Below are 14,873 nucleotides of genomic sequence, written 5' to 3'. Positions count from 1 at the left end.
AAACAGTTTGATATGACGTGCGTTGTTATGCAAATGAGTGTGTGCAGGTGTAATGGGGAAGATGGCATTGTTAGTCATTCGCGGTAAACACGCCACAAAATTAAATTTAAAAGTTACAACAAAAGATACAATTTTCCGGGCGGGAACCTAGAAGCTCCCCTCCTTTAGTTTGCAAAAGTAATCTTGAAAAGAACCCCATGCGGAAAAGAAGCTTACCCGTTGAAAAGAAGCCCACCGTACCCAAGAGTACTAAAAAATGTGGAACACATGGGCTCTTTTGGGGGTTTTATGGTGTAATAATAAATAATTCCATGCAACTTTGTTTCTGAGTGGGTCCACTTGAGCACAGTGTATTAACATAAGAAAAGATTGAAGCTTGATTGACTTTATTTCTATTTTATATCACTGCTCCCCTGTTACAAATTGTGTCCCCTTAAGCACAATGTTTTATACGAAAAGGTATTACAATTTAGTGACTTTATTTCTATTTTATATCACTGTGATCCACTGGGGCCAAATTGGGTCCACTTGAGCACATTGTATTAATATACGAAAAGATATTAAAATTTAGTGACTTTATTTCTATTTTATTTTTTTATTAAACCTTATTTTGTGAGGGTGACCCTAAACAGCATAGTATGCAGACAATCAAAAATATATATGAAAAAACGGATGAACTATGTTAAAAAAATATAAAAATATATAATATATATGTACTTAAATACAAAAATATAGCCTACAATACTATACAAAACGTTGATTTTTTTTCTTTTGGGATTAAATATTTTTTTAGAGCAGACTCAAAATTATTTATTGTTACCGCATTTCTTAGTTTGGAGGTATGTTGGTGCTCTATAGATGAAGCTGTTCTTAAAAGTTTTAGTTTTCCTCTCACTGACACTTCGGGTACATCGATGATTTGGATTCTGGCAAGACGCAGGGCAAAGTATTCCGGAGCAAGACCATTTGAAGACCTGTAGGCAAGGCAGCCCAGTTGTAGATGCATGTGATCTTGGACTGTATGAAGGTTTAAGGTGTTGTAAATGTTAGTTCGTGGTGTGAGAGGATGAGCTTTAATGATAATGCGAAGTGCTCTATTTTGAATGGTCTGTATTCGGTCAATATTCGATCTGATTCCCCAAACACTACATCAATAGTCAATGCGTGGGAGGATTAGTGTTATAGAGGAGTATGGATGTGTGTTTAGTAATGAAATGATGACCGAGCACGCGATAAGATGGAGATGGACAAGCCCAGTTTGGAACGGAGTTTATTTACATGAAAAGAAAAAAATAAATTAGAATCAATGTGAATGCCAAGATGTTTCTGTTTGTCAGTTTGTGATATGGTGGGTATATACGAAACGATATTAAAAGTAGACTTTTATTTCTATTTTATATCACTGTGCTACCCTGGTGCTAAATTGGGTCCACTTGAGCAGTTACCCTAGTACTATTTCTATTATTGAAGTTAATAAAGGCATAAATTGCGCTCCGTAGAGAAGTAGAGAATGCTCCAGATCGTCATCCACCTCCTCCATTACCGCCTGCGATTTTTTTTTCCGTACGAGAGTTCCTCCATCGGTTCGTTTCGGACTCAATCGACTCTTCGGTAAGCCACCGATGCTCACTGATGCGTGACAGCAACCACAAGACAAAACGTGAGCAGCTTTTTTGCACGAGTGACAGATTTATACATACTAGAGGCCTAATACTATACTCACTGTAAATATAATAATAAATATTAATAGTAGTATAGTACTGAACGTCATTGTGATAATAATAATAGGCCTAGAATTTTAATAATATAATACTGTATAGGCAGCCACAAACCAATGTATGTACCATCAGATTCACAAACAGTAACACACAGCAGCAGCACTTTGTTTGTTGGTCGTCACAAGCAAGGCCTATCTAGCCTAGCCCTACGTTACGTACGTGCATGGAGTTACTCCATGGTACGTGTGCTTCAATGTAGTACATTTCCATCTACAGTACTATTTTTTATTTTAATAAAATGATCAAGTAGTAGGTTAGAAATTATATTTACAGAAGTAACACTAACAGATGTTTTTATCAAGAAAATTACAATTTTCTTCAGGGTTTTAAGTGTAACATTTGAAAAATTGTATACATATAGGCCTAGTAACATGTAAGTTGTATGTATAGAAACATGCTTGCTTATAAAGCGTTTAATATTGTGTTAATTTAATCATTATTGATATCTTGGCCAGTGGAAATTTTGAATTAAAATGAACAATTTTTTTTTAAATTTATTTCAGAAACCATAATAAAAAAAATAAAATCAAGAATATGGAATACAGAAAACCGATCTTCATGACAAGATGATAGTATCACATATAATTATAAGCTTCCTGGAAAATGTGTTATTATTAAATGTATTTGTACTATTGCAGTCGTGTCAGTACCGTAATTGAATGTTTTTTACTTTGCATGTATTTTTTATGATTTTCCAAATTACATATACACATAATAAACAATAATATTAGTTGTAGGCCTATAACTTAATTAAAACTCCAAAATTGCCTATATTAAAAGTCTGAAATCTTTATTTTTCAAGATTGGGGATAATTAATACGTACACCTTTAACGTAAAATTTCCATTACCTTACAATATAAATATTAATTTAATAATATTATTTTAAAAGGTATAAAAAACATACACTGTGCATAGGAATTCCTACTGTACATAATCATTTTAAATTCAAAAGTAATACCTTGCATAGGCTTACACAAGCTTGGCTATAGGCTAGCCATGGGCTAGCTACAATACCATAAACGATAAGAAAAGAGCCTCTCGTTCGTGACAAAAGGTCGTTCAACTTCAACAAATAATATCTGATACGACCTATTATTGGGTCGTAGACCTAAATATCTTCAATATGCTATTGGGTTCTTAATGTAATTACTAAGTAGGCCTAGTATTTATTAATTAATGTCATCAAAACTCGTATTAGTGTAGATTCATTTTACTATTATGAGAGCCTGTGAAAGTATTAGCTCGCGGACGCGGTTTGTAAATGTAAATTGTATTATGTTGTCACGCATCAGTGAGCTGACTTTACCGAATACCGAAGAGAGTCGATTGAGTCCGAAACGAACCGATGGAGGAACTCTCGTACGGAAAAAAAAATCGCTTACCGCCTCTCTAAATAATTGAATTAAACATTTGTAGCGCCCTCTAATGACTTTCCTTTTTTATAGTGTGTGTGGTTTTTTCACCAGATCTCTCTAGGCCTAGTATCTGCGTCTAATTAAAAGTTATTTTTTAAGCAGTAACATTTTTAAACATGTCGTTTATTAGAATTTTCTCAAAAAGCGTTTTGCGTGTAAACACAACGGTATGTGAAACTTACTCATTTTGTTACGGTTGGTTTAAATAATTGAATTAAATATCATGCATTTCAGATCGCCTAGCCAGCCGGCGGATCAGCCTACCAGGCCACCGCACCCCGCTGAATGGTAGAAAGGTAGTGCTCCGGGGTGCTCCGACCTATATTTAGTCTAGGATACAAGGCTCTGCTGGACTCAGGCTGTCCACTAGGTGGGGCCTAGCCTACCTTTGGGTCGAAGTCTCCCATCCATGCATATCTTCTAGGCTCTGGTAACCATATATAATAGTTTAGTCCTGCTACAGGCCACTGTATTGGCTTTTGTAGAAAAGTTAATTTTAGTCAAATTATATTTGCAACAAACTTAATTAAATTAGTGATTTGTATTAGTATTGTAAATTGTATTTATTGTTTTATTGGTTATTTTAATACAGGTTTTAATAATACAGGTTATAGCCTGGGTCTTATCACTAGGAAGGATGCCAGCCTTCGTTCGGTCGGCTAGGCCTAAGCCTGTGTATTTTCACTGGCCCAGCACGGTGAAATAGCTCGACGGACGAGCGCTCCTAGGCTATATAGATATTATGGTCATTATATACACTCACTGGCCTGTCAACTTACATATTCACTCCTTAATCTAAATGGTCATATCTGTCAAATACAACTTGTTGGAGCCTGTACAATAATAGTAATACCAATTATTAATCAAAATTGTATTTATTTAAATACAATTATTTATCCTGTATCGGGAAAATGCTGTGAAATGCAATATTTTGCCATGTAATTGTAACCATACGATACGAGGAACCATGTGAAACAATTCATTTTTCACTAATTATTAGTTGCAACAGTACCAGCGCAAGTCATTTTATGCACAGCACCTTAACTTTTCACTCATTCGTAACGGTATGGTTAGGCAAAATAGTCAATATAAATGTGCCGGTATTTCATGTTGTACTGTTCTAGCTACCGGTAGTACTACAGTAGGCTACTTACATACACTTGGTAGATCCTTGTCATGGTAGATCCTTGTCATGGTAGATCCTTGTCATGGTAGATCCTTGTCATGGTAGATCCTTGTCATTTTTAGGATTGTGAGTGGCATGATATTTAATAATACATACTTCACTAATCACATGCATAATCAAGAGTGTGTTTCCCTGCAAATAATCAATTCATGTTTTTATTCCTAATCAAAATAAAACATTTCATCTTTTACCTAACAAAAATATTTCTACCATTGTAGGGCCTGCTTCTGCTGCAACTACTCAAAATACACTGACAGTATAAAAATACTGTATAAAATACGGTAATTTTTATACTGTATTTTTTAGTACCCTGTTTCTGCTAACAATACTTCTTGGGTGGTCATTTTAAATTTCATCATTTTTACCCAAATTGCCATTCATTTATTTGGTCGATAATTAAAAGTCGCAATAAAAGAAGTTTTACGCCTCACTTTCAACAGCCTCGCCCTAGTAATAGCGATGTTGTGAGAGCACAGAAAACATCGTAATGGGGACAAGTAATTTAATTCCTCCCTGAGTTATTGTCTTTTGCAATGTTACTGCTTTCGCAGGCTCTTCAGCTTTGAATTTACTTGCTTTGGAGACAAGTCTATTCCGTACTCCTGCTTTATTTTTTTAGAAATGGCTTTATAAATGTGGTTGTCCCTTTTATTACCTTTTAGTTGGCCGGACATTTTAGCTTCCCCTCCCCACACAGATTTATATAGTAAATACTGTGACGTCTTCGCTTCACATTTTCGCCGAATATATCTATACACGTGTGTAAAACAGCTGACAGCGACAGAAAATAAAATCACAATGTTGACCTCATGTCACAGGTCAAAAAAAATACTGTATTGTTTATTGGCAGCAGAAATGGGTACAAAAAATACGGTATAAATTTGTAAATACCATATGTATACAAATCAGTGTTTTTTTTTATGAGCGCAGTTTCTGCTGCCAAAAAAATACGGTATTCAAAAAATACCGTATCACATACAGTATTTTCTATTTTCTTGGCAGCAGAAACAGGGCCTTATTTATAAACATTCTAAATTTTAACTGTATTGGGAAAGTCATATTATAAATTTTTTATTGTTGTTGTAGGCTCAATTACCATGTCAATGAGAGTTAATAAATACCTAATTGATGTACAGTACAACGTGCAATTTATGTTGATAACAATAGAAAATGGCAATTATGCTGGTACCATTTTTTTAATTAAAAAATTAAGCATTTTATATAGGTTAATGATATTCATTTTCAATTGGTAAATGTGTTGACTCTGTGCATATTTGATAGGAATTTAGCATGTTATTGAGGGTACAGTATTGTACTGTATGTTGTTGGTTAAGATGTTGTACTGTATGGTACCAGAACCATACTGTCCACACAGGATGACCAGTCCACCTTTATATTACTGTTCCTTTCGAAACCCATGCAGTTTATTTTATAACTATTACTACTAAATAATCTAGAAATTTAGTATGCTGCAGTATGTTTATCAATTATGTTGTCACTCTAAGTCCAAGCTTTTGTTTCTTCAACGTTTTTTCAAATTGATGTATCTTTACCTCCCCTCCTCACCCCTTTTTTTTCAAATCTAAACAAATTCTGTCCAAACCTCCTCAAAACTTTAAAAGTTTATTTTAATCACAACTTTAACAGAATAAAATGCTCTAAGTTAGCTTTCTTGGGACGAAAACTGTACATTTTTTGATAAATTGTCAGATAGAGATTTCATGGAATTTATAAAAAGGAAAGGATATTATGATTCAGATCCTACGGTAACTAGATGTTACAGTGGTACAGTATTCCTGCAGATTTGACTCATGGATGCACTCAATGTCATTAAAAAAAAATTAAGGGATTATATTATTAGGTTAGCGTAGCTTACTGTAGTGGCGATTGCTTTAAAATCTCAAACTCTTTAATCTCGCCATTTCTAGTTACAGTATTTTATGGTTTCCAACGTAAATTGTCTAGTAATGATGTAATTATTATTAATTAGCAAATTCCTTAATAATAGAACATTAAATCTTTTACCCTAGTTAAAAAAAATCATTTAAAATTGTTAATTGATCTGATGATGTTCTGGAATACAGTACAGTATCACATGCGTGACTACATGTAACATGCTACACTTGCTACATGTTATAATTAATATTTAAATAACCAATCAAATCGCAAAGATTGTTGACGCTAAAACTAAATCAATGACCCTATGTCATAGTATCTGATCTCTTAAAAGGTCAAAGTCAGTGACATAATATCCCATGGATCACATGACCTTGCTCTCAAAATCCCTTTAATAATTTATATCAAGATTTCCTGAACTGTACGGATTGTGAGAGTGAAGCAGCAATTGTCAGGCTTTCATAGTGTGCATCGTATTATGTTAATTCATTGTGTAATTTACACATAACATTACCGCTGTGCGGAGGATAGGAGATGCTACCAACGAGTGCTCACTACTGTACTGATGAACTCCAGTCAAGATAATGACATTTCTGTAAAGTTCAAAGTTCATTCTTTATTTTTGTGCAGACTTTTTTTTAAGACTACTATACAATGGGCGTGTTTATGTGACGTTCAGAGTAATGTAATCACAGTAACAATTAGAAAACTATGTATTTTTGATAAATAGTATAGATACTTGATTTTATACAGTGACGGTTGTTTGATCTGTTTTTATTTTGTATATTATTAACAGTATATTGTTATTATTTATTGAAAAATATTACTGTTGAAATATTGTATTTATCTTGTTTTAATTATAGCGAAAAATTAAATAATTTAATATCTTTAATAAAATTATTTATTGAATTGAAGGTTTTAATGTAATATTTTACCAGCCTAATGTTTTTACTGATAATCCACTTGTTTATGTAACAATTTAAGGTTGTTTATTGTTATGTATCAACATTTTGTCATTCATAATGTTCTTCCTGGTCTTAAGGTTTTTATACCTGTACTATTGTTATTACTAATACATACAGTCAACTCTCCCAATACTGGACACCTTTTGGTTGACTATAGTAAAGAATCCTATTGTACCTAGATTACTGTATTGTCTAGTGGTGAAGTTTGCTAAATCTGCAAATATGTAAAGGTTTCAAGTGTTGTAATTTACAGTAATTATTCTAAAAAACAGCAAATATATAACTATCAATTACTGATAAGTGATATAGTATATTTGTCTAGTGATGTTCGAACTACAGTATTAGTTAAGAATACATCACTCCCATATTTGCATATAGTAGCATTACTCGGTTGTAGAATAGGTATAACACCGAAATACCAATACATTTTCTACCTTGTCTATAATTCCCTTTTTTATAGAATCATATGGCTTGCCGCATACACTATGGTAATCATGCAATACATGAATACGAATATTGTATAAAATGGCATCATTGTAAATAAAATTATATGTACCATCAATTGCATGAATGCTGTATAATGCTACTGTATACTGTACAATTTATTCACAGTTGAATTCTATTATTGTATCTTTTTTTGTAGAATTTCCTCCCTGCAATTTCAAGTGTACGCAATGTTTCAGATTCAACAGTAAGTAGTTTATTGATTTTAGTATTAGAATAGTTATGAATTATTCATGCCATGCGAGCACAGTGTCTATTGGTCAGTGCTATAGTATGCTTGACTGTACTTTACGACTCATCAATATAATAATAGGAAGCCTGTTAGTGTTATTTGCGTTGACCGATAACCAAACTATTTCATGTTAGTTCATTGTGCGCATGTGGGGATATTGGGACGCGATTCCTCGCTCCCTACCTCGACGCAGTTTTGATGGTTTATTTTTCCAGGGGACGGCCGACAACACATCGATTGACCTAACCTAGTTAGGTAGTCGGAAGCTCCATACAGTAGTGGCAAACCATTTGTACTATATTTCCTCTTAGTTAACCCATTGGGCCTGACACTTGCTTGCTTGCTCCTTTGTGCTGGGACACCGAATTACCCTGAAGTGCTTGCCTTAAGTGATACTTACCTTAAGTGAAATAAATGTAAGAGTAATTACTCAAATATGCTGCCTCCTCTCATCATAGATTGTATGTGCAAGTTGTATGTTTGTTTGTACGTTGAGTGTTGAACCATATTTATTCAAATAAATGCCCCACTTTGAATAAACGGCACCTAGAATATGCGCAGAAAACATTGTTTGAAATAATAAAAGTAATTGTTTCTTATGTCATCCCTCACTTATATAATGATAATAATTAATAAATCTAAATATTATTTATTGTTATTTCAGAATTTGAAAGAGGTGTTAGCAAATCTCATTCCAAAACAACAACAAGAGGTAAAAGAGTTTAGACAGAGCCATGGAAATAAAGTGATAGGTGAAATTGTAGTGGACCAGGTAAGATGCAATAGTTTATAATTTAGGCCTGTTTATTCTACCAAAGTACTACAGTATCCTACGGTATATATACAAAATGTATTTCTCACTCCTGAGAACGATCAAAGCATATGGGTCGAAACGTCGAGGAACTCGACGGTTCTTTTCAGAACTAATATATGTGGTATACCGCAAACTTTATATCAACAAAATTTTTTTTTTTTCCTATTTACTGTCATTATCTTTTTGTTCCCGTTTTTTGTTGTCATTGTTTTGGCATTGTTATATCATGTCACATGACAGGGACCACCATTGTTTTTTTTCTCCATTGAAATGAATGATATTTGCTTTTATTTATCTCTTCAATTTTATCGGTGAAATTTGGTTAAATAAATGTTGCTAAACAATTGTTGCCAAATCTCAGGGAAAAATATTTGTTTTAGAAGTGTTTTTACTGTAGGATATGTTTACTGCTAATGATATTCCAATTTAATTAATATATAAATTTGTTGTTCTTATAGCTGTATGGTGGTATGCGAGGTATAAAAGGCTTAGTAACCGAGACATCTGTATTAGATCCTGATGAAGGTATAGAGTTCAGAGGTTATTCCATCCCACAATGTCAGAAGCTCCTACCAAAGGCCCCCGGTGGTGAGGAACCATTACCTGAAGGTCTGTTCTGGTTACTTTGTACTGGTGACGTCCCAACACAACAACAGGTAAGGCTGGCTAAACATTGGTATTCATACGTTTAACACATTAGGCTGAACACTAACATTGGTAGTCCTAGTAATTTGGCAGGTGAGCCTTCAGCGGCTGTACTAACCTGTATATACTAGAAATAACATCAGATCATTGGCTATCATTCCATCAGAAGTATATTTAAATGATGAGACATGCCTAGGAATATGTGTCTAAAGCTCTGTCTACACTATCAAACTATTTCGACAAAAAAAGTGTGATGTGTCCAAATACGGTAGTTATATGCCCAAATTGGCAGTGATAAGATGTCATCACGTTCATATATGGGCACATCACATTTTTTTGTCACGTAGCTTGAAAGTTTAGAGCTTAAATGTCAATTGTTATACTTGTATCATCTCATTACTGATTTGTATGTAGATTTATGCTTGTTTATTATATGTTTTGTACTTATTTAGACTGATGCGATATCCAAGGACTGGGCCCTTCGTGCCGATGTACCACCTCACGTTGTACAAATGCTTAACAACTTTCCCAACACTCTCCATCCGATGTCACAGTTCAGTGCTGCCATCACTGCCATGAACAGCGAGAGTAAATTTGCCAAGGCATACTCAGAAGGAGTGAACAAAGCACTCTACTGGGAGGTAATTTAAAAAAAGTTATTGTTGATCAAATTGTTATGAGAATGGATACCTGTTTTTTTTCCACTAGACGAATTTCTTATATTATGCGAATCAGCTTATACACTTACATACATATATATATATATTGCACAACCAATCAGAGCTCTTGAAATGAGCTATGACTCATTCATGAGCACTCATGTGAATCGAAAAGCTTAGCAGACATGCGATGAACATGAAAATCGCAGCTGATCATTCTTGCAGTGAAAAGGGTAGTGCGACATTTTCTTCTATGGGAATTTGCGCAATTCATCTATTAGAAAAAAGTCTTTAACTAGCGATCATTGTGTTTCATGCTTGCAGCAGCTTGGCTAAGTTTTTCATAATAGTAAAAAGTTAATAAAAAGTTAATGTTTCATTGTTTTACAATGTTATTTCCATGTATAAATAAATATGCCTATCACTAGCAAGAGATTTGAAAATGAATTGTTCTTTCTTATGTTTTATAGTACACATACGAAGATACAATGGACCTTATTGCTAAATTGCCCACCATAGCTGCTATCATCTACCGCAACCTTTATCGTGATGGCAAAATTGGCGTCATTGATGCTGATAAAGACTGGTCTCAAAATTTCACCACAATGCTTGGCTATGATGATCCAACCTTCACAGAGCTAATGCGTCTTTACCTCACAATACACAGGTACATTTTGGAGTTCATTGCTTTGTCTATTATTTGTTTTCTTCTTTTTAGACTATATTGAACAATTACATTTTATGTTCCCTTTAATTTGTCACTCCTTTTATTAAAACATTGTATATATTGTCTGTCTTTGTATTGTGAAGTTTTATTGTAAGTTTTTATGATTATTTGTTAATCTATTGCTCTGAAAAAAACAGGATCATATGTAAAATGTGCAATATCTATACCTGAAATGGTTTATATCCTGTATAAATATGTATTTAAATAAATAAATGTGTGCTAAAAAGGGGAAATTGTCCTGCCATGGATTAATTTATTTATACATACCTCCCATACCTATTACCCATGAAGTGGATGCGCTGTATCCCTCTCTATCCCCTATCACTTTTTATACATTTAAAATTTCTTTTAGTTACCACAAAGGTGGCAATTTCAGTGGCCATACTGTTCATATTGTATGTGCTCTATCAGAGCCCTATCACTTATACATTTTAACTTTCTTTTAGTGACCATGAGGGTGGCAATGTCAGTGCCCATAGTGTCCATCTTGTTGGAAGTGCTCTATCAGACCCTTACCTGTCATTTGCAGCTGGTATGAATGGATTGGCTGGCCCACTGCATGGATTAGCTAATCAGGTAGTTAAAACATGACATCTTTTTTGTTGTCTTGTATTAGTAGTCACAAGGATTATTTTAGGATACAGTATACGGTATTTCAATCTGCCGCAGCCATAGTGTGTGGGAACATCGTTATTGAGCTTTTATTCTAGTTAAGCAATGTTGTGCCGGCTTGTGTTCTTGGATGGGAGACTGTTTGGAAATATCATGTGGGGTGTTGTATAGAGCAGAGAGCGATTGAGCAATAAGGGAAGCGATTGAGCTCAAAATTCAAACTCCCAACCTCATGAACATAAAGCAGGAACCTTCTCTTTGGATATGGCTGTTGCAAATCAGCCAATCAGATGCCAGTTTGCATTTTCTAATCCTCCCACTTCTTTGCCAATTTCCTCTTCTAATGTATTATGTTGTTTCGGTTTCTTACATTTTTATATATTTTTTTCAAATAGGAAGTATTAGTATGGATTACAAAGCTTCGTGAAAAACTTGGCGGTGATGTGTCAGACGACCAATTAAAAGAATTTATTTGGAATACGCTGAAATCAGGACAGGTCTATACATTTGTTGAAATATATATATAATCATTCATTCCCTGTTCATTATGCTATAGAATCTTAACACTTTGATCAAATGCAACAATATACACCTTCACCTTTGAATTAGAGGACTTAATATAAACGTTTCTTATCATGGCTTAATATAGTGTTTGAATTATTTTTAGGTTGTACCAGGGTATGGACATGCTGTACTACGAAAGACTGACCCACGCTACATGTGTCAACGTGAATTTGCGTTCAAACACCTCCCAGGTGATCCTCTCTTTAGGCTGGTAGCCCAATTATATGATGTGGTTCCAGATGTCCTCCTTGAGCATGGCAAGGCTAAGAACCCATGGCCTAATGTTGATGCACACAGTGGAGTACTGCTTCAGGTAAGAATTGATGCTAATAATCAATAGTTTAGCCTCATTTTCCTAGGTAAGCACACCTCCAGGAACATCCCTCAGTGTCAGTAGGTTCTTTTGGAGTGTAGATTAATTTGCCAAGGCATATTTCATTTTTATGAATTTAAAAGTTTAAAAAAAACTACTGGAGAGAATATAATATGAATGTCCCACCAAACTAATTAGTCTCACCTCACTAAAGTTCTCTACACTATCAAACTAGTTTGACAAAAAAAGTGTCCAATTATGACATCATCATGTCCATTATGGGCACATCACATTTTGTTGTCACATAAAGTTTGGTAGTGTAGACAAAGCTTTAGATTTGCTTTAAATGCCAGTATAAAGTGGGGAAATTTGGAAAATTTAGATTGGATCCAAGATGATGGATAATTTTAAAAGTTGTATTGTAACCTTCTCAGTCATTTTGATACTCCATGTGTATGGATGATGCGTGCAGTAACAAAAATGTACAAACTCTAATGTATATTTCATTATATTTCAAACAATGTTTGTCTTTTTGTAGCACTTTGGCATGACTGAAATGAACTACTACACAGTCCTGTTTGGCGTCTCCAGAGCTCTTGGTGTACTCTCATCACTCATCTGGGATCGTGCTCTAGGTCTGCCCCTTGAACGACCAAAATCAATGAGCACAAGCGGACTCAAGAAACTTGTTGGTTTATAGTAGTTTTTTACAAAAGAATATGTTAATGCATAAATGAAATACACATCCAAAAAAAATTAAATTATATAGTAAATAATTATATCTGAAACTAACTATCAGTCTTAATAATTTTGTATTTCAGCCGCAAAGTAGGTAGAATATGACAGGGTTAAACCATCTTCAACAAATTTAACTTTAATAAACATCAACCGAAAACATGGAACTTGTTTGTTTACGTAATTGTATTACATTAAGTAATGGATGGATAATAATAATAATAATGGATAATTTTGTTTCGTTACTGTGTGCTTAATTTACATGCATACCAATCTTCAATGATAAAATATCTGTTCAAATGCGGTCTGTTTTTTACAGACTTCAACTGAGCATGTGTAAAGCTCTGTCTACACTATCAAACTTTTTTTTTGTCGCATGAAGTTTGTTAGTGTAGACAGAGCTTTAAGATACTGCAATGCTATCTGAGTGACAACAAAATAATGTGGGAAAGTCGCAGAGTTATTAATATCTGGGATTGTCTAAATGCAGGTGTCCATCTAGAATATGCATTACTATCACCCGACACCATTTCCTGGTATGACAACACATTATTTAGATGTCTGTATAGTTCCAAACATTAGTGTACAGTAGTCATATGTCACCTTACCTCATAATGTATATATAACTAACAATATTCCACTACTGTAGTAGGGTCTTATCCCATTGAATATGATAATTTAACCAATTTGTTTAGTACACTAACTATGTGGTACAAGCAAAAGAGATTGGAAAGGAATGTGGCATTGCTGATGTGTGTTAACCAGACACAACAATGCCACATCAATTAGTATCACAAACATACCTGTGATAAAACATTAAAATTATATAACATAATTAATAATAATTACAAAGTGAAATTCAATTGAATAGGTTGATTGTTTTATGTGTTGATTGAGTAATCCTAAATGGTCTTGTTTGCAGTTGAAAGTCTGGTAAAGATTTGTTCAGTAGAGGTTGACATACATCATAATAGATTGAATAGTGTTTTGAGTTATTTCATGTGTATTGTTCAAACTGAATATAAAATGTGTTTTCATCATATGCAATAAAGAGATTGATTTGTGCAAGAGGATAAACTATTATAAGTATTGATTTTGCATTTTGGTTATTATTGCATGTAAATGGCTTAACCTGTAATGAATAAATTATATATTGCCATTCTATCAAGAAAACGGCATCATCATGCCTATCAGACTATAGCTATGTTTAACATTTATGCTCCCTCTCTTTATTGTAGTTTGGCTTGGTCCGAGATTAAAAGCAAAAAAAAAAACTGGTAAACATGTTATAAATCTCCCCTTTAACCCGACCATCTGATATATCTCAGAAACATATAGAATTGACATTAGAGGTACATTAGTGTTAACAACATTGAGGTCTAGGAGAGTTGCTGTTGCACTTGCCACATGGATGATATGAGTCAGCTTAAAGGCCAATTCACACAGACCGCACGTTCCTGCCTACAGACCCTGTGCCTGCAATATTTGTTTACGCATGTCTCCAATGGGGGCCCGTAGCTTCGTATCAAACTGACCTCTAAAAAAGACAAGAAAATTGCTGCCTTTGCAAAACTTGCGCAATGTAAAGTAAAGGTCCATTTATAGAACAGTTCGTTAACCCTGGTATGTACACAGCTAACATGTTTAATATCAGGCACCGTGATTGCAGTTTTTTGGAATGAGTGTGCAGTCAATGGTTACAAATACAGTACTGTACTGATGGCAAGTGTCTGTCGGTCAAATTTTTCCAACATCTTTGTGCTTTAAAGAGCAAAAGGTTTAATGAAATGCCAGTCTGTAATTCAACACTTGGAGACAAACCAAAAT

The 14,873-nt window shown here is 34.1% G+C and overlaps 1 protein-coding gene across 2 annotated transcripts; it reads left to right on the top strand.

Moving 5' to 3' along the window:
- Positions 1 to 3,231: 3,231 nt before the first annotated feature.
- On the top strand, positions 3,232 to 14,123 carry LOC140054169 (citrate synthase, mitochondrial-like). 2 transcript variants are annotated; one of them, XM_072099064.1, is made up of 10 exons: positions 3,232 to 3,361; positions 7,885 to 7,932; positions 8,642 to 8,749; positions 9,250 to 9,447; positions 9,889 to 10,077; positions 10,566 to 10,762; positions 11,269 to 11,398; positions 11,830 to 11,931; positions 12,102 to 12,311; positions 12,850 to 14,123. In XM_072099064.1, exons 1-10 carry the CDS (start codon positions 3,311 to 3,313, stop codon positions 13,009 to 13,011), a joined length of 1,395 nt encoding a protein of 464 aa, XP_071955165.1. In that variant the 5' UTR covers positions 3,232 to 3,310; the 3' UTR covers positions 13,012 to 14,123. The 2 variants fall into 2 exon arrangements, with proteins under 2 accessions (XP_071955165.1, XP_071955171.1); XM_072099070.1 differs by lacking the exon at positions 3,232 to 3,361 and adding an exon at positions 6,734 to 6,871.
- The last annotated feature ends 750 nt before the right edge of the window (positions 14,124 to 14,873 follow it).

The sequence above is a fragment of the Antedon mediterranea genome, chromosome 1 (assembly GCF_964355755.1).
Source record: "Antedon mediterranea chromosome 1, ecAntMedi1.1, whole genome shotgun sequence".
NCBI lineage: Eukaryota > Metazoa > Echinodermata > Crinoidea > Comatulida > Antedonidae > Antedon > Antedon mediterranea.
Note: the sequence above shows the minus strand (reverse complement) of the source record. Positions and strands in the feature narration are given on the sequence as shown.

Excerpts from the sequence above, each read along its gene's own strand:
- LOC140054169 (XM_072099064.1), top strand. The coding sequence starts at position 3,311 with ATGTCGTTTATTAGAATTTTCTCAAAAAGCGTTTTGCGTGTAAACACA. Across the intron at positions 3,362-7,884 it reads TTTTGCGTGTAAACACAACG|AATTTCCTCCCTGCAATTTC; the intron begins GTATGTGAAACT and ends CTTTTTTTGTAG. Across the intron at positions 11,399-11,829 it reads TGCATGGATTAGCTAATCAG|GAAGTATTAGTATGGATTAC; the intron begins GTAGTTAAAACA and ends TTTTTCAAATAG.